The 27,108-nt window shown below is 47.5% G+C and overlaps 1 protein-coding gene across 1 annotated transcript in view; it reads right to left on the bottom strand.

Annotated features, from left to right (window-relative positions):
- Window positions 1–1,051: 1,051 nt before the first annotated feature.
- The window catches only part of CFAP77 (cilia and flagella associated protein 77), a 56,584-nt gene continuing 30,527 nt past the window's right edge, over window positions 1,052–27,108 (bottom strand). The window contains exons 2-6 of the mRNA XM_066332819.1: window positions 24,545–24,644; window positions 23,802–24,018; window positions 12,045–12,147; window positions 10,792–10,893; window positions 1,052–1,120 (exon numbers count right to left, since the gene is read on the bottom strand). Of these exons, the coding sequence (XP_066188916.1) occupies window positions 1,052–1,120; window positions 10,792–10,893; window positions 12,045–12,147; window positions 23,802–24,018; window positions 24,545–24,644 (591 nt within the window). The remainder of the gene's footprint in view (window positions 1,121–10,791; window positions 10,894–12,044; window positions 12,148–23,801; window positions 24,019–24,544; window positions 24,645–27,108) is intronic.

Genomic DNA, 27,108 nt, shown 5'->3' with positions numbered 1-27,108 from the left:
TGGCTGATGATGGCTTTAGGTAGGGCTGGGCTAATTCCACTGCCAAGGTGTGGGGGGCAAAGTGATGCTGGCACGTCCACCTGAGCTCAGGATGCAGTTGAGGCTGCCCAGCACAGGAGATGTCACCTCCCAGAGCTCTGGGGTGAACACACCTGAACTCTCCAAGTGCCATTGGGAGGGTGAATATGAAAACTGGGAGATAATTTGGCTTAAAAAGCTGGTAAACTCTGAGCTGTAATGGTAGATGTGGGAAGCAGACTACATAAGAGTTATTAATTGTTCCTTTACTAATAATGGCGATCCACAGTTTAAATAATGGCACTTTTAACCAAATGGTATTTGAAGTGAAATGCTCTGTTGGGAGAAGATGGATTCCAAATGTGTTGGTTCCTGACTGAACCTGTGCAGACACCCGTGGGTGTGGGTGCTGTGATGTTGAGTTTGAGTTTGTTCAGTGAATACTCGAAGAGGCTCAGCCCTGAGGGACTCCAGGCAGCAGCAGCTATTGCAGGCTGAGTGTGGAGCTGGCTGGAGCCACCTTAAAGCAGAGGCATCGCCTGTGGTGAGGCCCCAGTTTGGCAGAGCACTCAAAGCAGGTGTTTGAATTCCTTCACACAGGCAAGAGCTTTGCTGAATCAGGCACTGATGGGAAGCTTTTTTGGCAAAGAAATGAGGACTGATGAGATAATACAGATTTGATATTAGCTAGGAGATGGCTGCATCCAATCTATTTGTCTAGAACCAGCAGGGAAGGAGCCTGTGCTGCCTTCCCTGTGGGGCTGTGCTGGTGTGAGCACTGCCCTGCTCCTGAGTATCATGAGAATTGTGCTGTTCAGGCTGTGCTGTGCACCTGACACCAAGCAATGAACAGACCGAGACAGAATCGCTCCTCTTACATTTATGATTTATTTGGCTCTATCTGCATTAGCATAACTCTGTAAAACCTGAGAGAAAGTCTCTTGCATGTGGAATCCCAGGGTCCAAGGGCTGTGCCCAGCACTGTCCTTGCTGTGGGGGCCCTCTGGGGAAGGGGACCACTCACAGGCACTCCTCAGTGGGAGGCACTGAGAGCCTTTTTACGGGACTCAGGGTCTGGAAAAGTCCTGAGATGAGGCTCAGCCTATGAGGAAAGGAGCAGAGAGAGGATTGGTTACAGCCAGGAGCCAGCCAGAGAAAATAGGTTGAAGCACAGACAGGGAGGAGACTGCAGACTGCACAAGGGCTTTTGCCTGACTGGGAGACATTGCTCCAGCTGAAGTTAAACACTTAACCTGCTTAAAATGAGGAGTAGCTTTCTGATTGACTTCAGGAGATTCCTCTCCTGCTCTAGCAACAAAACCCTGTAATTTTATGATGTGTGTTTGTGATCTGACATTTTCAAAAGCTGCCATGCCCTAAAGTGGGCCCTGAAATAAATATGGCTTGTTTTCTACAACACAGGACATGGGTGCCTCACTGAGGGGCCGGGATGGGCTCAGAGCTCCCAGAGAAGTCCCTGGTGAGGTCAGGGGCTCTGTCCTAAAAACACAGAAGCAGCAGCTCCCCGGGAATCACCTTTGAATTGGAGACAAGGCAAAAAAATGCTCATGGCAATAAACAAAAGGGAAATAATCTGGGGGTAGAAAAGTCCCAGGGCCTTTTGGGGTGAGCAGTGTGGCTCACACTCAGCAAACCTGCACAGGAGATGCAGTGACTGAGACTGGAGTGTTTTCCATGGGGGGCCACGGGCTCTGCCTGCCCCAGCACAATTCCCTGTGCCATACATCTGCCTCGTGTGGCTGTGCTGAGCTGCCTCCTGCCTCCCCCACCCTGCTCAGGCTGGCTGCATGTCAGGTTTTGCATATGTAAAAATACAGAGCAGTCTTTGCCCTGAAAAGCTTGCTAGTGATCTCATTAATCAAGACAAACAAAGCATATTTAGCTATTCCCCCTCTCTGGAGGAAGGCGTTCAGGTACTTAAATATGCATTTGAGTGCCTAACTTCAGACAGCTGTTTCTGGATGTTTTTGCTTTCTCACAAATACCAGCAGTGACACAACCCCTGTCTGAGAGGGAGAGGTGGGGAAGGCAGAATCAGGGGCTGCTGAAGTAGGTGGGTAACCCCACAGAGCTGGCAGGGACAATCCCTGGGTGTTCCAACTCCAAGCTGCCATGAAAGATGCAGCAGTTTTCCCTTTGGAGCTGGGATTGTTAGAAAAAATCCAGTTCTTGCAGGTAAGGACAGCTGAGCCGCTTCTCTTGAATGTGCCTCTGCCTTCCTGCCATGCTCCCTCACCCACCAGTGCTGGCAACTGGGCACAAGGACGTTTCTGCCTGGGATGGGGCTGATGCCATAGGAGAGGACACAGTTTATTCACTCCAATCTCAGTACAAAGCTCCCGGGTGAGAAATGTCCCGCTGAGGCACAACTGGCAGTAATTAAAGTGAGCAGAGCCCTGAGGAAGTTGTGAGGGATGCCAGCTCCTGCCCTCAGCGTGAGTGAGTGGGAAGCACCAGGTGTAGGACAGGGGCAAGTGCTGCTTTAAAAAATGACAAAGCCTCCCAGTCATTAGAGTCCGGATAAGGGTGTCCTTGGGTCAAAGGTCTTATGATGATAGAGACTGGTGTTGAGCACTCAATGCCAGTGATGAATCCTCATCTTTGATGCTTCTAATTAATATTTTAAATGATGAACTCTAAGGTACCTCCTCTAGAGACCACTGATGATCTTTGCCATTACTCTGCTGCAGTTATGGGTTGTTATGCCAGGATTTTGTCTGGAGCACTGGCTGCAGCAGGACAGGAATATGGTTTGTAGGGAAAAGCTGAAAGGTTTTCCTTGCAGGATGATGGAGCTGCCATGGGCTCCAGGTGCTGCTGAGAAGCAATGTTTTGCTGCTGTTCATTGCATTTGTTATTGATAAATGAAAACCTACAGGACCCTTGCAGCTGGGACGTTGTGATGTCAGTGTTTGCTTCACAGAATTAGAGGGGCAAGACAAACAATCACTATTCCTAAAACTTATATATATATATTTGGGGGTTATTATCTTTAGGGTTTCACAGTTATAATAATGTGTTAAATTGGAGGATACATTAAGGTGTGTTAATTGAGGGCTGATAAATTGCATGTGAGATGCAGAAAGGCCAAGCTGGTGCAGGCGAGTCAGAGCTCCCCTGATGGGACAAACCCCAGAGTCTAAGCAGGGTTTTGTGGGTGCCACAGCTGCTGGGCACTGTGAGCACCCTTGGGTGCAAAATAAGCTCAGCTTATAGGGGAGAGTTTTAATTACTAGAGCTGCATTTAATGGTTTGTGGTGACTTGAGAAAGAACCCACGAAAAGGCCTGAAGTAAGTAAGGACCAGCACCAGGCTCTCCTCCTGGGCTGGAAGGATCCATGGAGACTGGATGTCCCTGTTCCTCTCCCAGCACTGCCCGGCTCTGCCCACCTGCTCCCAGGCAGCAACGCAGCCTTGCACCATTTTTCACTTTAACAACAAAGCTGCACCGGGACTCAGCCTCCTTCCTCCATCATCTATTTGATCGAATCCTTTTAGCGGGTGACAAAACACTTTCTGTGCTCACTTTACAGGAAACCAATCTCTATTATTTTTTTTTTTTTCTTTCCTAAACCCTCCTTCATTTATAGGAGAATAACAAATCCTGGGCCTTATTTTTTTTTCTTTTTTTCCTCTTAACACAAAACAGTGGATTCTTCTCAGGAAAGAGAGGGAGGAGGGAGTAAAATAAACAATACAGAGCGGGGTAGGATGCACACACCGACGCTCAGCGCGCCGAGCATCCCTGTACAGACAAAATAATAATAATAAAAAAAACCCACCCCGCGCGCACACATCGAGATGCAAACGATATATATATTTTTTCCCCCCTCTCCCCGCGAAGCCACCGCTTGTAAAGCTTGACAGAAAATAATGAGAAACACTAAATCTTTTATAAGGTCAACACTCAAGCAGCTGTCAAACAAGAAAAGAATTTAGCGAAAGATCCGCAAAAACTTCCATCGCCTCATTAAATCCAACAGGGCCGGGGCCCGGCGTGGTGAGGAGGCACCGGGGCGCCTCCGTTTTGTGTCAGTAATTTGCGGCGGAGGAAGAGGGAAGACGAAACAGCCAACGCCGAAGGGGCCTTGGGGGAGGCTGGGGAATCGTTAGTGCGCCAGGAGCGGCCCCGGCTCCTAATTGGAAGCATTGGGCATTATCAACGGAGGATTTGCCTCGGCTCCCTGACAGCTCTCTAGGCCTGGAATGATAGCCCACTTGTCAGTGTAAAAGACCATTAAAAACAAACCATTTTGATTTAATTGGAGGCGGTGTGCTGGGGGCCCAGGTGAGGCGCTTCATCAGCCGATGTTGGCTGCTGATGCCTTTTTCCCCCTGTATTGATGGCTTTTTTCTTTTTTCTCCCCTCCCTTTCAAAAACTGTCTAGGAAAGAGAAAGAGGTGCTGAAAGATCCTTCACAGCCGCACGGAGAGAGGCTTTCAATAGGGTTGTCAACAAATGCCATGACAAGTTAGAGAGAGGCAGGTACTTTTAAAACAGACGTTATTCTGTCCAAGATGAGCTGTGCTCAGAGGTGAGTCTTGGATTATTAGGGTTACAAATAATGTGGCTTTTCCTGCCAGGAGCGTGCTTAACAGGCTTAACGAATGGGGTTGATTTTTTTTTTTTTCTCTCCCCACCGTTCTAAAAACAGAGGGAAACGCAGGACAAGGGAGCCTGGGCTAAATGATCTTTATTTGCTTCAAGCCCAGGAAGGTTTCAAACAGTGCTTGGCAATTTTTTGGATGCTGTATTTAACGCTCCATGGAGATTTGGGTTGTTTTTTCGGTGGGGTTTTTTTGGTTTGTGGGTTGTTTTTTTTCTTCCTGAAAATAATAGCCACAGATATTTGCTGGGGTTCACTGGTCATTTGGTCTGGACAACAGCATGAGGAAAGAAGAATTAACCCACTGGAGCTGTAACCTGGTGTGTGCCCCCCATCTCTCCGGCAGATGTTTCAGGGTCAGACCAGAGCTGGCAGCTTTCACACTGACCTCATGTGCTTGACATCTGAATCCTGACCCTTTTCATGCCAGGCAAGAGTTTTACTTAAAGTTGTCTTGATAAATAGCATCTCTGCAGAAGTCAGAACAGGGCCATGAATGAAACCCCAAATCCATTTAAAAAGCATTTCTGTGGAGTTGTGCACTGGAAGCAGGTGCTCACCCATAACCCAACACAGCACGTGTGGTTTCACCCTGCCACAAGCTGTGAGCACCCAAAATCTGTTCTTTCATGGGTGAGAACCTCCAGAAGAGCAGTGGGAATTGACTGCCAGCTGTTCCTTGTGCTGCCTTTGGATACTGGGGTTTGGGTGTAAGTGGAGTCTGCCCTGGAGATGATCTAGGCTGCAAAGCTGCACGGAGGGAGTTGTTTTCCTGTGTTAATCAGGAGATGTCCAGAGCAATGGAAATGGCAGAGGAGTGATGGTCACTCTTAGTGAGACACAAGGAAGTGCTGAGCATGGCAGGTGATGATTTTTACTGAGAGAGTCAACTGAGATGAGATACAAGTTGGTTTTTTTACAATGAGGATGTTGAAATACTTGGACATGTTGCCCAGAGTGGTGATAGATGCTCCATCTCTGGAAAAATTCAAGATCAGCTTGGATGGGGCTCTGAGAAACACAACCTGGTTGAGGATGACCCTGCTCACTGCAGGGGAACTGGACTGGATGGCCCTTAAAGGGTCATTCCAAGCCAGAGTACTCTGTGCCTGAAAGCAGCATTGGGTGGGATAAGAAGTTGAGTGTCCAGAGCACAAAGGAAAGTGAGAAAACCTGGATCATGAAAACGCTTTGCTGTGATTTGAGCAATTGTATTGCTGGAATCTTTGGCTTTGGAGGGAAAACAAGAAAACCTCCAGAATCTGCAAGGAAATGTAGTGATGGTGACAGGGCCCAGAGCCTGCAGTCAGCCATGGAATGGCTGTGGGGTGGGAAGTGACATCGCTCTGTGGCCTCAGAGGGGACATGCAGGGACGGTGCCCAGGGCAGCGGGGTCTGTGCTGCCTGTTTGGAACCCTGCAGGGTGCTGTGGTCTCTGTTTGCACTGTGCCTGCCACAGGCCAGTGATGCTGCTTTGGATTGTTACTGCAGGGCTGGGAGCCACCAGCTCGTGTCACTTGGGCCATTGAACAACCATCAGCTGACACTGATTTTAATTCTTTTTGGTCAGCCAAGATCCCAGCTGAAGGGAAGATTGATCTGGTAGTGTGGTGACAGGAAGCTCTTGAACTCACTGCTTTATTATTTAAGCACTATTTAGGTCCCAGGAGAGGAGTTTTATAACACTCCAAGTCCCAGAACTTTTTCTGCCCTCCAACCCAGGAGGACCAATGCTGCACCTGAACAGCCAAGCCCTGTGTGCTGTGTGTATCAAGCCCAGGTTACTTAAGCAGAATCTGTGGCTTTTCTGACAACACAACAGCTGCAAGATTACATGAGCTGTGCTTGTCAGTTCAGCTCTATAGACAAAAATAGAGGTAAGGCATTAAAAAAAAATGTGGAACATTTTTGTGTGTACATGTTAAACCTCGACTGTTAATTCTGACGAAGGATCAGGCTGTGAGCAGGTATCGGATCCCTGGTGAGAATCAAATTCCGGAGCCCAGAATTTTTTTTTTTTTTTTTTTTTGTTGCAAAGTTTATACAGTGGGGATTCCTCTAATTACTTTCAGTGGAAATTTACCTGACAGAGCTTTCCCAGGTAATGCAAGGCATACGCAGGAGAGCCGCTCAGCCGTTGACAGAGCCTTTGATTTTGTGCCAGGTTGCAAATTAAGTCTTTTGCCAAGGTACCCGAACACTTGCTCGTCAATTGCTTATCGCTTATTCATATCGCGCGTTTCATCTGCTCGGGGAGGCAGCGCACGGTGACAAAAGTCTTGTCCAAAGTTGCTGCATTTTCTTTCCTTCCCCTTGCTTGGTCAAGTAAACAAGCCCACCTGAGTGTCTCTGTGAGCTGGGATTCTCTAATGAGCAAAGGAAGAGCCCTGGTGTGTGTCAGTGACAGGAGGTGCACGGAGCTGTTTTGACACATTGGTGAATTCTGTCCTGTGTTGCTGCTTTGTTGCCGCCTGAATCCTTCTTGGCTTGAAATATATTGGGGGTGGCCGACACTGACTTACTGGTTTGGATAATGACTATCAGACATTCAGATGGAGGTTGCTGGAGCCTCTCCCTGGCCTGGCATGGGTGGAGATGCTGCATTTGGGCAGCAATGTTCTTTCCAGGGTTTGATTGGTACCATTCTGTCTGAGCCAGCAGATGAGGACTGACACAGGGACAGGTCACATCCGCTGAACATGGGGGACAGGAGGCTGAGAGAATTGGGATTGTTCAGTCTGGAACAGAGAAGGCTTTAGGGTGATCTGAAGGGTCCTTACAGGAAAGATGGGGCAAGAATATGAGAGCCTGGAGTGACAGGAACAATGGGTCCAAACTGAAAGAGAGTAGCTTTAGATTAGATACTAGAAATTTTTTTTCCCTGTGAGGGTGGGGAGGCATTGAAACAGGTTGTCCAGAGAAGCAGTGGTTGCTCCATCCCTGGAAGTGTTCCAGGCCAGGCTGGATGGAGCTCTGAGCTACCTGGTCCAGTGGAAGATGTCCCTGCTCATGGCAGGGGGATTGGAACAAGATGATCTTCCAGGTCCCCTTCCAACCCAAACCATTCTATGATTTATGTCCATGCTGGGTGCCTGAGAGCACAGTCCCTGGGGAATGAAATCCTACATCTACAAATAAATTAAGTTTTGGTGCACAGTCCCAGCAAAACCTGAGCCCTGGAATTGTGTCAGTGCAAGCAAAGCAAGGCAGAGGCTGTTTGCTTTGGGAGGTGGCTGAGGATGAGGGGAGCAGTAGAAGCACCTTCCTGAGTGAGGAGTTAACATCTGCTCGGGTTAGTAAAAAAACCCAAAAAACAACACAACAACTCTTCAATGCAGCAACTTTTCCTAATAAACTGCCCATCAGGCCAGGACTGGCTCCCTGGGACCTGCCTGTCTTGGTGAGCTGGGGGGCCTAGGAGACCACAGGCCAGATCAGTGAGACAGAGCAGGAGTACCCGGTGTGGGAGAGCCTGTAAATCACCCAGTTAGTTTAACAGTGTGGGCCATTATTCTAAAGCACTGGGGCTGAAACTTAAATCCAAATGAAAATATAGTCAATTTGTCCATACTTTACTGACTGAATGACTATGTAATGTCATGCAGCTCTGGCAGTGCAGGGAGCAAGCAGATACAATTAGTGGGGAGGGAAAAGCTCCTTTGTTTTCTTCTCTTCCACTTCTTGGGCAAGCTTTTATGGTGCCAGGGATTGAATGGAAAGCCCAGATTAAGAGCCAGCAGAGATATCCATGCTCAGTTTCTGCAGTTCTCTGTAAGGGGTCATGGTAGGAAGAAAAAAATATTCTTGATTATTTTTTATGGGCCTAAAAGAAAAAAAATCTCACCTTCCCGCTGCCCCTGTTTTGGAGAATAACTATTTCAGTGGCTAGTTGTGACTCCCCTCAGACCTAGAGCAGGACAGACTGAAAGGTGTTATGCGAGATGATGAGGTGACTGAGTGACCAGAAGGACAAGTGCCTTGAGAATATCACTCTCCTGCGCCTCACACCAGCCTTGGATCACATGGAAATAAAGTTTAAAAGGAGGCTGTGGTCAGGGCAATGGAATCTCTGAATATTCTTGTCCAGGATCTGGAGTATTCCCAGGTCATGAGCATCTTCTGTACTGGTCAGAGCAGTTCAAAGTCACAAAAGGCTAGTAGGAAATAACGTACAGATGGAGTCTGCTGACCAGCTCTCTGTGAAGTGATATTTTTGTTGTTGCTTTTCATATTCTTGCACAGTAGGAAGAGAGTGTTACAGGATTAGAGGGAGTGTTTTGGTCAATTGTCACCTCAGTAAAGGAAGGACTGAGATTGATGCCTGGATTCCCTGGTTTAGGTCAGTCTGGCTTTCAAAACCATTCCATGATCTCTGTAGAACCCAACTTTACAGGAGTAGTTAAAGAACAATTTGGAGACCACCAAATGTCTTTGGGAACCCTTAACCTCCTCCAGGTTGTTACTGCTTTTAACTGGGTCAACATTTATGGATCTTAAAGAGTTATTTTTCCGTGGAGGAAACCATGCACTGAAGGTGAAGTGAGTAACAAATTCCTTGATCCAAGTTCTAATGTGGGCTGTGCCTGTTAGATGTGCAGCTGGGGAAGGGAAACCTTCCAGAGTAATGCAAAGAGAAAGGAGGAGTATGGAAAATCTGCAGAGGCTGTGCAAAATGAGCTGTCCCTCCTCCCTGGATGCTGCTTCTGAGAAGGAAGGGAAAGGGAGGAGAAGAAGAAGAAGGAGAACGAGAAGAAGGAAGGATTTGGAGGCTTGAGAGCTGTGGCTGGGGTAGGTACCCAACCACAACCGTGCATGAAACAAAATGGAAAAGCATGAAGCAAACCCAGGCTGAAAAATGAACAGTGATGGAAAGGTCTGGGGTGAGAGGAGCTCTAAAGAGGAGGCTTGCCCCAGTATCTCGTGTGACTCTCACAATCTGTTTAACAGCGATCGGTCATGTTCTCTCGCTGCCATCGCCGCAGCAGCAGCTCTGAGCTGACAGGCAGTGGGGATAAATGATTACTGACATATGCTAATCGGGCACTCTTAGACAGGATGGGAGAGGAATACATCAAGGTGGTGTAAAAAGCACGTTTCTTGGGCAGAACTCTCCAACTTGTACACGCAAATCACCTTCAGGAAATAACAGGGCTTCTTCACTGTTTTAAAACTGTGGTTAGAAATCAACAGCATGGCAAAAAAAAAAAATATCAGCAGAAGAAAGGCCAGGACAGAGAGCTGAGAGCTTTTTGAAGTGGTACCTATCAATGGCAAATATGATTTTTGCCATGTAAACTCCCTACAGGGTTTCAGTGCTTTCACTTTCTGGTGTCTCCTTTCCATTCCAGTGGTCCAGCTCTTTCCCCTTCTCTCCTAAAATCCTCCCTAGCTCTTCACTAGAAGTTTCCATGTAATTTACACCACAAACAAAGCTAATGGAATTCTAACAAGTATCCTAGAGCACAGCAGGTTGCACAGATGAATTCAGGGAGATATTTAGATCCCATCACTAGAACAAGAAATCTTCACCTTGGATCTTATTTGGATCAGTTAAAGGAAGTGTCACGGACATCTCCAACCTTGGCCAGACCCTTTGCTTTGTCTCAGGGTGAATATTGTCAATCAGGTGGTTTAGAGAGGTATCAAGAGTGCAGGTTTTTTGGAAAGCCTGGGGTGAAAAAGCTTCTTGAAACATCTGGTGTGGTTTGAATTAGTCATAGTGAGATCTGATGAAATGGCAGGGTCCCAAAATGCAGGTGTGACTGTCCTGCTTGTGTAGGACACTTGTAGAGCAAAGGCCACCCCTGTACTAACAGTGAGATATAAAAAGATGCTTCTTACCTCAGGAAACTTGTGAAAGTGCACATAAGTTAAAAAAATATTATCTGGGCAACTTCTGCCTCTCTTAGGGCTTATGGCCAGCCATAAAACATCCCACCCTGATGTTTCAAGGGGCTGATGGATGAACACATTTGGGACCATTTTAAGGTCTTGGGTCATGGGCAGCTCTGAGTTAAGACCCTCATTCTTTGTGTGCTGAGGATGTTATTGAGGCACGTGGGCAAGGTTGGAAAGGCCCTGACTTCAATCAGGTGCTTGTAGAGGCCCAGAAAGTTAACTGGGGCGGGTTGTGGGGGGCACATACCTTCTCATAGCGCTGTGGGTGCCAGAAGGACTCCTCCTTCACCGGCAGCGGGTGCGCGCGCAGGAACGAGGTGCGGTTCTCGCGCACTTCGCCGGTCTGCAACTAAAGGTGAACAACAGTGGGCTCCAACAGCTGCCCTTCACTTGTCTGCTGCCACAGGGCAACAAGAGTGGGCCCAAACAGCTGCACAGCCGTGCACATCAGCTTTGTGTCATGCAGTGCAGGGACACTGGGATGGATGAGGCCAAAAGTCACTTTGGGCTGATGATCTTGGGGAATTTTCCACGTCCTGCAGTCAGTAGTGATAGTTAAAACACATGAGCAGCTGTCAGCTCTGTGTCTGCTTTATAGAGTATCCCAGGGAGGTGACTGCTGCCCACTGGAAAGTCTGAACTGCAGTAAGGGCTCAGCCCTAACTCAGAAAGTCACTTTTTCACCATGGTGGGATTTCTTGGCTCTCCTGATTAATTGCAGGTCAGTGCTCGATAATCCCAGCACAAGCCAGTGCAGGTAGGTTCATGGTGAATGTTTTGGCCACTGCATGAAACCCTGGGAATCTGTTTGTTCTGTGGTCTAGGATACAGGTTTGTGTTGCTTAACTCAGTAATTGGTGGCTGCAGGCTTTGGGAGCTTGACAGAGGTAATTTAGTGATTAAAAACATCAGTCATTAATAGATAAAGTAGGGATGCACTTTCTAACGTCCCAGGCTGGTGTATTCATAAAATAGCTGCTAATTAAGGACACTGTATTCCTGCACTTCACCTATAAAGCATAGTTTGTGATGGCAGTAAGCCCATTGAAATTGGTCATTACCATATTAGCCCAACTCTTCTTTGAGCCATTAACTAATAAAACAGTCATTGGCTGCTTTTAAATGATATTACAATGCTGGTGTGTTTAACAGCACAGCCTTACACTCCAACAGCTGCTGTGGGTGCTGCATCCACCACACCATGCCAGGCTCAGAGCTGGGGCTGTCCTTTCAGCATTTGCTGCTTGTTCCTTTGTTGTGGCCACTGTCACAGGTAACCTGAGCAGAGCTGATGTCCAAAGGACAGCCTGTGGGGCTGCCGGCAGGGGATGCTCATCTTTGTTAGGCTTCATCAGCCTTTTAGTAGTCAGAGGGATGTTTTCCCGGCTGAGAGCCCCTCCCAGGGCTGGGAGCATCCATCCCTCATGGGGTAGGACAGTAAAGGGCCATGCCCAGCAGTGCTGTGCACATCAAGGGAAAGCATTGCTGGATTATTCTCACCTTTTTCTTCACCTCCTTCTGGACTATAGTCCGGGCTCTCTGCTGCTCCATCCACAGCTCCTTGTATCTGTGTTGCATGATGTCAAAAAATGGAGTGGGAGGCCTGGAAAACATTGAAAAGACACCAATGTAATCTTTTGTCTCCTCGTGCTGGTTCACATCTCTGCTCCTGAAAAGTGACAGGCGAGAACATGAATAAAACCTGGCACTGAGAAAGGCTTTCTCCTTCTCAGGAAACCTCAAACCCACAATCATTTGCAGTGAACACACCACAGCCTGCACACACCTGTGCTAACCTGTGTCAGGGCATTCCCCAGAACTGGCACCATTTCTGTCTTTGCACAACCATTCACAGGGCAGATTTTAGCAGCTCTGTCTGAACCCTGGTGTGCTGGAAGGACCACAGGGAACCACAGGCTGCAGCTCAACTTTGGGCCCTGCTAGAGCTTCAGGAGAGCACTTCCCAGCTGGTACTCAACAGAGCAGCTCTGGCTGGATTCCCTCTAGGGGAAGAACCCCTGGGTGCTAAGTGTGTTTTGCTAAAATAACACCGCTTTTGCTATTAAAATCTCTCTGATATGGTGCATGAAAGGCTGCAAATGTGCAATGATGGATGGGGTGAGAAGAGTAAGTGCTGTCCTAAGCAGTCTGAATAGGGCTAAAAATGGCCCAATGCAGATGATCAGGTGTCTGCAGCAGAAAGAGGAGCTGAAATGCTGAGCCCTGGTCTGGTGCCTCAGCGGCACAGAGCAGGGGGATTTGCCCCCTGAAAGAGGATTCCAGGGAGGAAAGAGGAGACAGCAGTGGGGAGGAGCTGCACATGTCCCTGGCTCTAGAAAAAGAGTAAAAAGGCAGTTATTTGTTGGCCAGTGTCTCTTTCAGCTGCTCTGAGGTGGCATTAACCTGACCAGCTTATGGCAAAGTTGCAGCCTGAAATTGTTGAGCCTTTCTCATTTCAAGTGAGGATGGTTCCTCTGCCACCATGGGAGGCAGACCTGGCAGGGGCAGGGACAGTGAATCAGTAATTCCCATGGTTCTGCTGCTATTCCTTTTCTGCAGAAGCAAATGCTCGAAGGTGATGAGGGACCTCAAGCTCAAGTTTTATTGGTCCTTGTCCTTGCACACCTTGCTGAGGAAGAACTTTTCCCATCTTGGCAGCAGCTGATTGTGGAACTCTCACCTCTAGCTCCGCTCCCACCTGTAGCTTGCTGAGTCCTCAGCTGCAATAGCAGAGCAGGACACTGGGGACTTGGGGTGACTACTGGGCTGCTTCTGGGCCACCAGCTCCACCTGTTTCTGCAGAGCCCACATGCCACAGAGTGAGCTGGTGCTTCCTGGTTTATGGCAGGAGTGGGTCCAGAATTGACAGCTGCCAGCTTTTAGCAGCCTGGAGAATCCTTGATGATCAGGGAGGGCGCCAGCAGCCTGTATGCAAATAGTAACTCTTCTGTTTCTTGTTCCTTCACCCCCGTGGTGACTTTTATTACTTAATTATTGCACACCACATGCTTCAAAACAGTCTAATCTATGGTCGTGTTTTCTAATGATACTGGATGTGCAATCCAGCAATATCCATCCCAAGGGGACATTCATATCAGAGGAGACATCCTTCTGCAGGCCTCCTGTTTCATAGATCACATGCTGCAGGGCTTTTCAAGCCTTTGCTTGCAAATCAGCTCTGCTGCTCCAGACCGTTATCTGGAGACACCCGGTGCCAAAGGCAACACTGACATTTACCCTTTGTCCCCTCTTCTTTTCCCTCCTTTCCTTCCAGTTTGGCATTTCATGCTGATCACAGCTGGGCAAAACATTTAAAAGGTTCAAAGATGTGGCAAATCATTGGTCAAGTGTGTCATTATCTGTTTGGGTCTCCAGTCTTGTAGTGTGGTGTAAGTGTTGGTATTCCTGACACGAGCACATGGTGAGTTTGCTCCTGTCCGTTTGCTCTCCAAGGCAGGAGCTTTCCTGGTGTGCAGGAATAGCAGGGTGGGATGCAGGAAAGCACTGAGCCTTTGTGTGTAGTCTTTGATTATTGATTTTTTTTGTTTGTTTTTTGGAAGTTGAATGTGTTTTCACATCTCTATGGAGGTGACTTTTACCATCTCCAGTGGACCAGCCAGTTGGTGACTGATTAGTCCACAGCTGGCTTGTAAGTAAATGCTTGAAAGGACACATTTGGGTTGATGCTCTTCAGAGATCCTTCCCTGCTGTGTGATTAATCGCATTTAAGTCCTGATCCAGCAAAGTATAGAACCATGCCTGGAATGATGCACACGTGAACTGCCTCTCTCAAATCGGTGGGAATGACTCCTGTGCTCAGTTATCCACGTAAGGCCTGGTGGGGCTGTAGGATCTGAGGCTTCATCTGGCTTTTTCTCCTTTGCGAGAAACCCTGAGAGAGTGGGGAAGAGCAGGGGATATCAGGAACACCTCTTTAAGGTGACTGGAGAGATTGCAGTGAGGCAGCTTTTCCTTTGTAGGTCAAAGCCTGATCTCAGCAGAGTGGACAGGGAATTTGGCCCGATATCGGTGCTGCTTGGCGATGTGACAGCTCTAACTTGCAGCTGGCCTTTGGGAAATGTCCTTTTACCTCAGTGTTACTTAAGGACAGGGATCAATGGCTTGTGTGTTCCCTTTCCTTCTGTCACCCTGCCCAGATGTCGCTGCTGAACGGGGAGGATTTTGCCGTTCCTGTCTGCAGATGCTGCGGGAAGAGCAGGGGAAGCATCCTCTGGAAATGCTTATTGCACATTAAAACTCATCTCATTCAGAGTAACTCAGATCTCCTTGTTTTGGCACAAGCACCCTGCCACAGAAAGGAAAGGCAAAGAAGTTCTGATAGGATGTAACAAATTATTTATAATTGTAGGGAAAAAAGATACTCATCTGCTTCCTTTTATAGTCAAATAGTTGGAGCCACTTCTAATGCTGACATTTCCTAAATATTTTAAAATTTATCTGTGCACATTTTCAAAACTATTATCCTTGAAACAGTTCCTGTCTCTTTAATAGAATCTCTCTAATTTACTTTCAAGAGTCAGGGTACAGACCTATTTTCAACTGAAATGACAAGCACCTGCTAACTTGGTTATACAATGTGGAATTCTAGTCTGCCAGACATCTCCTGGAAAAGAAGCTGCAGCCTCCTAATAGGCTATTTTACTGTGAAAACAGTGTTAAAAAGTATAATAAAGTATTAACAATATTAAAATAAAACAGTGTAGGCCTTAAATGAGCTACAAACTAGTTAAATCTATTCCATTCAATGTGAGCCTTCAGTGCCTTGCAGCTGATACCTCAGAGCTGGGATTTATCTAAAATGAAGGCACCAGGGACATGCAAGAGAAATGGTAATTATAATCTGCAAACATTAGGCTGACACTTTTTTGTGTATGTGTGTATAAATCCTGACAGCTGTGATTTGTGCCAATGCCAAATAGTGCTCCAGCACGCAGGGAAGGGCTCACTTTGTGGCAGGCCATCCTCAGAGCAGCAGCTCATTAAAACTTTGGAGAAGGAGAAGTTGCCGAAAACAGGAAGGCGTCAGAACCATCTGAGAGATTTTTTGGTACACGCTTGTTGAAAGGTGTTTGAGAAGAGAGCCTTGGGTCTGACAAACTGGAATTTTAGTACGCCTCCCCGTTCACAGTGGGGCAAAATAATTGGTCATCAGTGACTACTAATTTGGTTTAGTAGCCAGAGGCGTTTTTTTTCTTCCCAGAAAATCAATGACAGTGCCGAGGTCTGTTCAACGTGATTCAGCTCAAGACGGGTCCTCATTTAGCTCTTGATGCTTCTTCCACTGGAGACAGCTATTTTGTTAAAATGAAATTAAAATCTATCTATAATACCCAGCTCAGGGAGCCGCGCCCGTCAATGCCATGCTGCTCTCGAGGTTTCAAGGTTGTCAGTCTCCCCTCAAACTTCTTTTCAAAGGTTTATATATCAGCTGCACTTGGCAAAAGTGGATACAAAGGACTTTGCTCAGGAAGGGGGTTTACAGCAGCTTGAAAGGTGCAATCAATTTGATTGCTAAGTTCTGTTGCGAAAGGGTAAAAACTTGACTTGCGAGTGCTTTTTTTTTTCTTGTATAATTCAAAAGCGCGTAAATATTTTAGTGCAGACCTCAGCCCCTGGGGTTTGTGTGTGGCTCTGAAGCCAGGGCAGTGCTTTTTCTGCTGCTGGTCAGGATGGGCTTGGGCTGGGAGCAGAGGATGGGCTCAGGGAGTGGCTCTTGGGGCTGTGCCCAGAGCACTGCTCGGATCCCAGTGGCAGCTTCCAAGCACCAGGATCTGGCCCTGCACTGTGCCTGTGCAACAGATTCATCATAGAACAGAATTTGTCCATGCCTGTGACATTAAAATTGTGTTGCTGCACCACTGCCTATGCTGAAACTTTAACCCTTCCTTGAAAGGTTAATGAGGTTTCAGGGGGTTTAGTCCTTGCTGGCTATCCTTCCACCTAAGATGTGCTTTTTGCTGCACAGTCAGGATCTGTCTTTGGGGCCTTCAGTCCCCAGGGGAGACAGCTACAGGGGTACCAGTTTTATATTCTCTCCTTGTGTCTTCGTGCTGGGAAGGATTTTTCCAGTGGTAGAAGTCCACACAGAATCTCCCCATGGCTCGTGGTCAGGGCAGCAGAAACCAGCTCAGGTTCATTTTATTATGGAACCATTAGGGAAAAGACCTTTGAGATCTAATCCAACCTGTTTCTTATTGGGGAACAGTTTGGTCTCCAGCACCTCTAGAGTGTGGGGCTCTTTGGGGCAGCTACCACCACTATTAACTTCGGCAAATAAAGCACAAACTGGGGTTTGTGATTCTGTTTGGGGCCGTGGGGTACCCCCAATATTGGCAGCAGCGAGGCATTAGTGCTCAGGTCCCTCTGCCCTGAGAAGGGGCTGAGAGCACAGGAAAATTCAGGTTATGGCTCCCTTGTAGCACTGTACTGCCTCCCTTCCTCCCGGTTACTGATGGGCTGCAGGTAGCAATCTATCTCCCATTAATTTGGCTGTGTGTAGCCCAGCAGGAAGCTGGGGTATGATTACAGCCCTGGTCCTTGTGCTGGAGCCCGCACAGCCCCGACATCCCCCTGCAAACTGCCGGGCTCTGCCTCGCCTTAATTGTTCCCCTTTGGCCCCTGGACCTGTCTCTTCTAACAAGGGCTGCGAGGAGGGCCGAGGTAATTGCAGCACTTAACCACACTCCCCAGCACTGCCTCCTGCAGCTAATTAGGAAAGAGGGCCGCTGGGCTCTTCATTATTTCTTTTAATTGTTTGTGGGTTTTGCATAACGGTGAATGGCAGAAGAGGGATGTGCAGTTAGTGGCGAATCCTTGACTTTGAAATTTGTATAAAAGGTCACTTACAATTTGTTCAGGCTTTCACAAGGGTGAATTCAATTAGCGGCTCGCAGTCCCTGCACACACGTGTGTGGGTGTGTTTGTGAGGAGAGGGAGACCTGGCGAAATGAGCTGGGTGTGAGTTCAAAGGCTCCTCGTTTCCCTAAACAGCTTGTGGAATATACAGTAAAGTTATAGGGCCCTTACAGCTTTATGCTTCTCTAAATAGGTCCTGGCAATAAACCCATGGAGAAGCCCAAAAGATCATTTTTAAATGATCTCCACTTGTCCTCACTTTCTATTAACTATTGAAGAAAATAACAAGAGAAAAATTGGTAGAAAACACTCAGGGACCAATTTTTTTTTGCAGTCTTTGGGCTGGCAAAACTCTCAGTTGCAATAGTGGGTCTTCCACCTGTGTGGCAGCTGTGGGATCTGTGCCTCCAAAGCACTGATTACTCTGAATTTCTGAAGCTTCTTTACAATCCTTGTAATTTGGGTGAGGAAATAACAATATAAATTATTTCACTGCGGGCAGCCAATGAGGCAGTGCCTTCTTCTAAGTGTCAGAGGATCTGTTATTTTGCTCAGAGGGCTCATATGTATAGAACAGTAAAAAGAATAAAATCCATTGTAAACATGCACTTTAAAAGATTTATCAGATGCTCATAGCTGTACTTAGGAGTACACATGGTTACAAGAGCACCAATTTGCTTTACTATTCCCTCCCAGACCGAGTGAGATGTTTGCTTGCACTGGTCCTAAAAGCACATATGGAAACGTGTGTCTTGCAATGAAGATACCAAGCCAGCTCTTAGCCATTAAATAACTGGCTTGACAAGGTGGAATTTGTGCACTAGCATTGATTTTAGGGTTGGAGATGCCCTTTGGCTGACTTAATTGAAGATTATTTAGGTCTGTCTTCCACACATTTGTCTACAGTAATCTGCTGTTATGCTCTGAGAAATTCAGGAGGGACGTGATTCTGGGACAGAGCTGTTCTGCCTGGAGGTTCAGATTTATGGCTGAGAGTGAACAGTGCTCAGTCTGCAGCCATCAACAAATGCAAAACGTCCCAATGAGTGAAAAACTAAGAAAAAAAACCCCTCCAATACTGAGCAAAAGAAATCAAAGCACGAGGTCTTCCCCTTGACCTCCATCTCATGCTTGAATCTCTCTGGCTGGGTGGGAACATGACTTTGTTTGAAAGGAAAATATGTTGATGAGGGCTGAAAAGCTTTGTTTTCACGGAAGAGACTCTGTGGTTCCCCCCCAACCCAGGTTTTCAGTGCACAGGCTGAAAAAGCAGAAGTTGGCAAAGAAAAAGGTCCACTTGTGACCTAGAAGTAGCTCTAGACGGTAAAACTTTGGAAGAATTTTTTCAGCCTGCTGTAATCAGTGGAGATAAACCCACAGACAACAGCCAGTCTGTGTGAGAGTAAATTACTTCCCTATTCAGTGCAAACCAGTTGGTAATAAGGGATCTAAATCTGTCCTTCAGATCTTTTTTTTTTTTCCCAGCACTGTGGCTGATGTGCAGGACCTGAACCTTACACCAAACCATGACTTGGCTGTTTATTTTTTCCTTAAACCATCAACCTGACGCAGTCAGAAACTCTTGCAGCAAGCAAATAACCCCTCTGGAGGGGAATAAGCATCTTCACGGTGCACTCGGGATTTTTTGAAGGGCGTAACAGGTCCTTCTGCCCAAGCAGATGCTGCAGCCGCCGGGGCACGGCGCAGGCGGGCGGGGCTGGGAGCTCTGCGGTAGCAATGTGACCACACACCCAGCCTGGAACGTTTCCAGGAGAAAACTCCTTTTGAAATAGAAATTCTTATCTTAGCAGTGTAAGAATGGTGGCAGAGGCACAAAGTGCCTTTCACTGTGGAATTGGACAGGGTGTGTAATTATCCGAGCTGATGGGAGTCCTGTATTTTTTTAACTTGGTTGCGTTTCTCTGTCTCCATGAGCCTGACAGTGATTCCAGTCACTGTGTTATATTTTTATAATCTGTTTTGTCAGTCCTCAGTGGTTTTTTTTTTCTTCTGTAAAACTTTGCCCTAATCTTTAGGATTTTGGTGGCTTTATGCTCTCTTTGGCTTCCAGTGATCATGGGTCAGATGCAGACTTGCCGTAATATTCAATTTTATTGCCTGTCCAGCTTTTTCTGATGGGTTCTTTCCAGTAACACCCTCTGCTCTTCAACATTATTTCTCTGACATCTTTCCAGCTGGTCTACATCTAGATTAGCTTGCTTTCCACAGCCATATATTAACAACCTGAAATGTTCTTTAAATCTATCAGTGGAAATATCTCAGCACCTCTTGGGCAGCTTTCTAAACTTTGTTCTGGCTGTGTGAAAACAACACAGAAACTTTGGGTGGAAAGGTCACTTGCTAAGCAGAGCATGAACACAGAAATCTCCCTTCTCAGGGAAGATGAAAGGTTGGGATGATTGCAAATGATACCAATTAAAGAGGAGGTAGTGGGTAAGTGATGCCCTCGGCCAAGTGTAACAATTTGAAGAAGAGAGATTGCAGTGACCAAACGCTTTGGAGAAGTGAGTTTGCTGCAGGAACATGATGAAAACAGCTGCCAAAGGATTAAGAGCAGTTTTAGAGAATGGGAGGTGGAATGGAGGCAGGAGATGAAGACAGAAGGAAAATGGGCTGTAAAATTCAGGAAAGGGACAGTTGAAGCGAAGGCAGACAGTGGGGAGGACCCGGCAGGAGCCCTGGGGATGACAGAGTGCCAGGGAAATCCTGCCAGCACACCCAAGGTCAGCCCAACCTCCAGGCCAACTGCCAAGTGCATGGCAGCCCGTGGGAGGCAGGGTTATGGCCATGCAGGGCTTGGAGCAGGTACAGGTGCAGAATGGCAGAGGATGGCACGTCTGTGCAGTCCTCGTGTCCAGGAATAGGTTCTGGGGCATAGCAGGCAGAATTAGGACGCTCACCAAGAGGTGATTGAAAGCTTTTTTCTCCAAGCAGCCCTGGCAGTTCTGGGCAGCATGTCCATGCTGAGGGTGCACTCTGCCCTGCTCACTCCTAGGGACAGAGCTGGTGCTTGGGGTACCAACTGTGTGCTGGAGTGTTCTGGCTTCAAAATCCTTGTGTGACCTTGCACAGATCAATAGCATCTAAAATCTAGCTGTAGACAGCATCCACGTCTTTGTGTTTACTTCTTGTTCCAAAAATGGACCTTTAATGTTGGCTGATTTCAGTGCCCAGTGAAGCTCAGTCAGAAAAGGTGGTCAGGAGGATAAATGTAGGTCTGGACATCTATTAAGGTTTCCAAATGCACCTTTGAATAGCAGGCTGGGGTGATATCAGTGAAGATCCTGGAGGTCATCACAGACCCCCTGTGCCTTTAGGTCTCCAGTATCATCAAACCCCAGCCCACTCAGTGCCCTCCAGCCTCCTCCTTGTAAAACAAGGTCATTATTGCAGAGTATGGGGGTTGGAGACACCTGTGGGGTTATTCTGAACAAAAATACCTGGAAAGACAGGAGCCCTCAGCAGCTCTGTAATGTGCCATGCACAGAGCACGTGGATGGGGTCTAGCTCCTGGAGTGGACTGTCAAAAATAAGAATTTTCCTTGGAAGCTGAGCCTGTGGACCTGTGTGTGGTGGGGAGGAGGGCTGGGAGAGGTGAAGCTGAGCCTGTGTGCTGTTAGCCCAGCACCTGCACTCAGTGGATGTGTCCTCTCCTGCAAAGTGTGGTTGCACAAGGCAGCTCTTGTCGAGCTCAGAAGCTGGAGCATGAACTGGGGGAGCCTGGCTGGAGGATGCCCCACGGGGGAGGCTGGGACCCCACTCCATCCTCGTTACTGCTGACCTTGGCACGAGCACTGCCTGCTGATGGATCGGCTCCGGAGCTGGACAAGCCCCTGGGGAATCCCTGCATTATCTGTTATGTCCCATCAGTGCCTCCCCTGACCCCTCCCAGCTCCAAATGCCACAGGCATCAGGGAAGGAATAAATCTCTGTCTGGTACTGAGAGAGAGAAGGGAGCCAGAGCAGGAAAAAGGACAGATGAAAAATGTCCTTTTTATGACTCTCACAACAAAGCTGGCCACATGATTCGTAGGAAACATTACTCTGGGAAAAGGGAGGGAGAGAATGGAGGGGGGATCAGCAAAAAGCAGCGTTTCTCTCCCCTGGAAGGTGCCCAGGGGGAATGATAGAGGGGTATGGGTGACCTTTGAAGGTAAATATCCCAGGAAAAGAAAAGGAAGAGGCCTCAAAGCGTCAGAAAGCTTGCTGCAGTGTCTGAGGCTGCCTGGTGAAATGCTGCGCACACCGTGAGCAGAAAGCAGAGGCACAAGTGATCTGAGTTAGAGCAGCAGCAGGGCCAGGCACTGATTAACAAGGCACTAACAGCAACCACAGGTCTTGTGCTTGTTTCTGTTTGGGATGATCTAGGAGAGCTCCAACCTGTGAGCCTAGGGAGAACTCCTGACCCTGGTGTCTCCAGGAGACAGAAGCCTTTAGCAGCACAGCCCAGGGCCTGAGGAAGGGCTGGACATGAGTTACCAGGGCTCCAGACGCCCCTTGCCCATTACCCACAGATCCCAGCCCCTTCCTGGGACAGCTGCTGAGTTATTTGGGCTCCCAGGGAAGCAGCCCAGCCCCGAGGCTGGCACCAGCTGCAATTCCCACTGTGCAGAGAGCTGCTACAGGGCTGTGGGTGCAGACTGGGCAGGCTCTCCACTGGTGTTCTGGGCTGTCCCATCATCAGGCAGGGTGTCTCCAGCTGCTTCCAGTGCCATGGGAAAGCATCTTTGCTCTCTGGGCTCCTCAGCCACCTTGTCTGTGCTGGGAGATGACAGGCAGGAGCTGTTCTTACTGAAAAACTTCACTGCACCCAAGATGTTGATCAGATCGCTTATTTTTTTAAAGATATGGAGTGCTTGGAGTTGTGAAAAAAAACCCATTTGCCACTGTTTTCTTCTGCCCCAAGACAAGCATGTGTCTTACTTGAGAGCACCTTCCCAGGTGGCAGCACTGAGATCAGAGTCAAACAGGGCTTAGAGTCCAAACCCAGCTGAAATCCATCGACAGCCAGGTCATTTTTAGGAAGATGCGTCTTGCTGAACCTGGTGAGCTGTGACCAGGGACCAGCTTGTCCCAGGAATGCTGACCAAAGCTGGTCTCTTGCCAGTCATGGGAAAGTGTGTTAAACTCCCACTTTTCTCGAAATGGCTGTAACAGCTCCTTGATAATCCCAGTAATTTGGTTTTATCTATAATGTGCTTTTAAAGTAAAGGGATAAATACAATCAGTCTGCATAAAAGGTAGCTATTAATGAGCAGGCAAGTTGTACAATAATAACTTTCAATTAAAAGTCCTTTCTCACTACTTCTGCCATTGTGGGATCTGCAGATTTTCCTTAAAACTTTTGAAGCATGCTCGGGGTTCTTACAGGCAGCCATTTAACCTCCGTTTATGAAGAAATAAAGCAAAATTGATGTTGATTTTGGTCTGCATTGGGGGATACTTTTGTAACATAAAAGCCCTTTTGCCTGCAATTTGCAGAGCAGCCTTGTCACATCGGTGAGGGCTGATACTGATAAAGATAAAGCTTTATAGCTGGGGCATTTGCAGCTAACAGCAAGCTAATGCTACATTTTCATTTTGATGCAATTAATGTTAATGTCTGCTACGAAAATTGTCATTAAATACCATTTTAAAATCCATTCAATTTGCATATGCAAAGCCCATTTACTATCATGTAAAATACACGGTGCCGTTCATCATGTCTTTTGTCTAGAATTTGTAGCTGTTATTTTGCTGGTAGTGATTATTATCTGGCTCTTAAAATAAAACCTAATGTCTGGTCCAGACCTGCACAGAGCAAGAAACCCCTGTGGGCTGCAGCAATAGCAGGACTTTCAGAGGCTTTGAGCAGTGGTTTGTGCTGGAGTTGCACTGGCAGGGAGAAGCTTCTTTGCCTCTGTTCTGCTCTACTTCCAATGTCTGCCCAGTGCAGGGCAATGAAATGAGTGGGAGAGAACAGAATAAAGAACTTGAACTGATCTTTAACTCCACCAAAGTATTTCAACCAGTGCAGACAGGTAGAAATGCTGTTGCTCTGATTTTCTGACCCTGGGATGCCAATTTTCTGGCTGACAGCTCTTCATATTCCTTTAGGTTAAAGGGTTGGCATTGAAGATATTTTTAAGAGGTTTTAAGCCCTTAATACTAGAGGTGAAATGAGGCTGCGTTGTGGCATGTATGTTAGATTCAGGTAGTTGATTATCTGACAGAAGTGTCGTCAGACAAGGATGTGATGCTGTGACTCAGCAAATCCAGGTTAAGGACACTTTTGTTGTGGGGACTGTGGTAGCAGAGACTGGGGAGAGATGTAGGTGTGAGGGTAGGAAGGGATAATTTCATTCAAATCTTCCCCCTTACCGTGATGGCCTGCCAAAAGTCATGCCTGGAGGTGCCTTGCCACCATATCTGAGTATCCCCTTATCTATCTGGCGGGTGTCCTTGAACTTGTAGTAGAGAGCAAACTCCCGGGCTGTGGTGCAGCCTTCAGCCACAGCCCCACGGCTCATGGCCACGAAGTCTCGGGGCATGACCCTTTTACGAGGCTTGGCCTTCACTGAATCCCAGTGGCCTATGGCTGGAGATGGAAGGAAAGAGAGAAAAAGAGGAGGCATCTGGGTTAGCTCCTGTTTGGGAAAGCAGATTGGTGTGTGTGTGTGCCGTGTATGGGGGGGTCTTGTGTGGCTGAAGTTGCTTTTGTGAACTTCATACCCTGTCCCACTGCATCTCGTATCCCATGTGAATTGGATGTCTTCTCACCCTTTACCCTGGATTGCTCAGGATGGCTGAATTTATAGGGAAATTGTCCCACAGAGCACAAAGCAGGAACCTTGACAAAGTTATGGCAGTGCCCAGGTATATCACCCTTTGCAGGTGCACCCTCCCTGTTTGGGCTCTGTGGGAGCCTCTGAATGTTTCCAGTGTTACAGAGAAACTTCACTGGTCACCAAGCAATTGGGGTAATATTAATATAAATGAGTAAATGCTGGAGTTCTGCACTCCCAGCCAGATGAGAAGTACTGAAGAGCTGTGGGAAAGAGAGGAGACTTCCTATTAGCATTAGGACTTTGTTTCAGGTCTGTGTTTTAGGGGCAGTGTCCTACCTTCAGGGACTCCTCCATCTCTCTTGTGCATGTACATCCCATAGGTAAAATTAGGGCCTGGCAGGGGGTAGCAGTTTCTCATGGGCTTCCCCAGTTCTGGCTGCAGAAAAGGGAATAGAAAAACATATAGAGCATTATTAGAGAAGCACGAAGACCTTTTCTGATAAGATAATGCCCCTGAAAACAGAAGTTTGTAACAGATCACGGCCACAAGTACCAGGGGTGTCCATTGGGCAAGGGTTTGAATCCCACTGCACAAGTGAGTGCCACAGTGCAAAATGGAGCTGAATTTCACACAGGTTTGGTTTTGAGTTATAAAGAGATCTAGCCTAGCTGGAAATAGGTATCCTGACTCAATAGATATGGACTTGAAGTCTTCCTGTTTGGTTAATCTCTCCTTTGGTGGTGTCTGCTGAGGAGACAGCAGCTAGTCTTAACATCACTTTGAGTTACTTCATTTCCAAGTTGTCCATCCTCCCAGAAAACTGATGTAAACTTCCCCAGGCACAATCACATGGCTGCTCCTGCCTGGGAATAATCAAGACACGAGGCATGCTGCAGGAGGAGGATAAGGGGGATGAAGAAGGGAGAGCAGAGCCTGGGGTTTATAGCACAGAAAACAACTTCAGCTCAATAACGTAATTTCTATTTATTTCAAAAGAACTCTTCCTCAGCTCATATGTGTCCCAGCCTGGTGGTGTCTGTGGGATTAAGTGACCTCCCCTCACCCTTTTGTCTCCACTCTCCCATCTCCATGGTGAAGTCACTGCAGGATGTGTCTTGAAACCTCATTGCTGCTTGAAAGGGAGGCAGCAGAGGAAGGAAGGGGAGAGAGCCTGGCACAGGGAAAGCTGGAGCAGAGTACCCAGGAGCCCTGAGGGCAGGATGTGGGTGCTTTGAGACAGGTTATTTTCCATGGGAAGGGTGTTAGAAGAGCTGGGTTGTTGTAGGTGTTGGCAGGTCTTGTTGGGAGAATGAAAGCGCTGAAATACCACTCTGATGCTTCTCATTGAGATAGCCATAATCACACTGCGGCGTGAACACTCTGGGTCAGGAGCTGCTGAATCAAATGCAGCCCTTTCTGCAGAGACACCGTGAAAAAGAAACTGCAAATGAACCACCTCCAGCTTGCCACCGTGACAGGCTGAGGCCGTGCAGGTGGATGAGGGACCCAGCTCACTGGAGCTGCTTTGTATACATTGTCCACACCAAAATTTTGTTTTTAGTCCCAGTCAGCACTGTGCAAATCCTAGCCAGGCCTCAGAGCAGCCCCTGTACACTGCCAGCATGGTGGCTGGTTTCCAATGTGCTCTTCTGCATCACCCTCAGCTCAGGCAAAACTCTCTCTGAGCCAGTTTTGCCTGGAGAGCGAGGGTTAATAACTCCTGTCCAGAGCAGGCACCTTTCCTGAGGGCTCTGTATTGAGGTCTCTAAAATGTGCTTGTAATTCCTCAGACTTTTACACTTTTGACACTCTAAAGGAGGTGCGGCATTTCCATGGCTCTCAGGAGCACAAGTTCACCAGAAAATGAGTTTTAGGGACCTGCTCCATGCGAAACTACGGAACCTTCGTTGCAAACAGCCCTTTCCAAAATCCATCAGTGACGTGGCTGCATTTCCCCACCTGCCTCCTGTGAGCCTCCAGGACAGGGTGGGACTGTCCCCTGTGCAGCACCGAGCAGGAGGGGACTGAGTGGGGTTTTAGTGCCACCCGGCAGTGACAAACCATGTGCGCTCTGTGTGTGCTGGGAGCACCCAAACCGCTGCCAGCGATGATAAAAGAGCTCTCAGTGCTGATCTATTCCTCCTGTATTTACAGCTATTTTTCCATTAGTTGTCACTGGTGTACAAGGGAAATGGTGTGATGCTCCTCAGGTGCGTGAGAAAAGGCGTTTTCCTGGGGTCATGTTCTGATAACCGATCAGGGAAGTGAGGTCAGAAATCTGCTACGGTGGCAAAGGTGTGTCAGATGGGAGAAAATACACTGGGAAACTGCAGCAAAGGAGAGAGGTTTGTAACCTGTGGCAAAGCTGCCTCCAGACCCTCGAGTGCAGAACTCTGTAGAATGGAAGAAATTACGGGATTTAAAGAGTGCCTTCTTGAAGAGCACCTGAAGTTAACACAGTTGGGTGTTTACTCCATCACAAAATGAGTGCATGCTGTTTCCTTTTATGATCAGGTGGCATTTTACAGTCACTTTGCACTGAATAAATAAAGCTGAAGGTGCTGGATAATTAATTAAAAAAAAAAAAAAAATCTGGTCCAATATGTTGAACATGGAGAGAATCTGTGCCTGAAGAAAAATCAACGAACTCAGAGGATTCTGGTTGCCTGCCAACATCTTTTACCTACAAAAGCAAAGAAGGGGAAGGATGTAGCAGGAATGAATCTTGCTCGGTGTAATCCAAGATTACAGCCTTTCTCATTCATAAATTAGCAAAATGCTGTTTCCAGCTCATGGGCTGGTTTCGTTTGTTTGTACTGGGGCATTATAGGTGTGCTCTGTCATAAAGCAGTGGGGAAACTGAGCCAAAGTTGAGGCTGAAGCTCTTTTTTTTCCCCTT

This window comes from Sylvia atricapilla, chromosome 19 (assembly GCF_009819655.1).
Source record: "Sylvia atricapilla isolate bSylAtr1 chromosome 19, bSylAtr1.pri, whole genome shotgun sequence".
Taxonomy (NCBI): domain Eukaryota; kingdom Metazoa; phylum Chordata; class Aves; order Passeriformes; family Sylviidae; genus Sylvia; species Sylvia atricapilla.
This window is presented reverse-complemented; position numbering and strand designations above follow the sequence as displayed.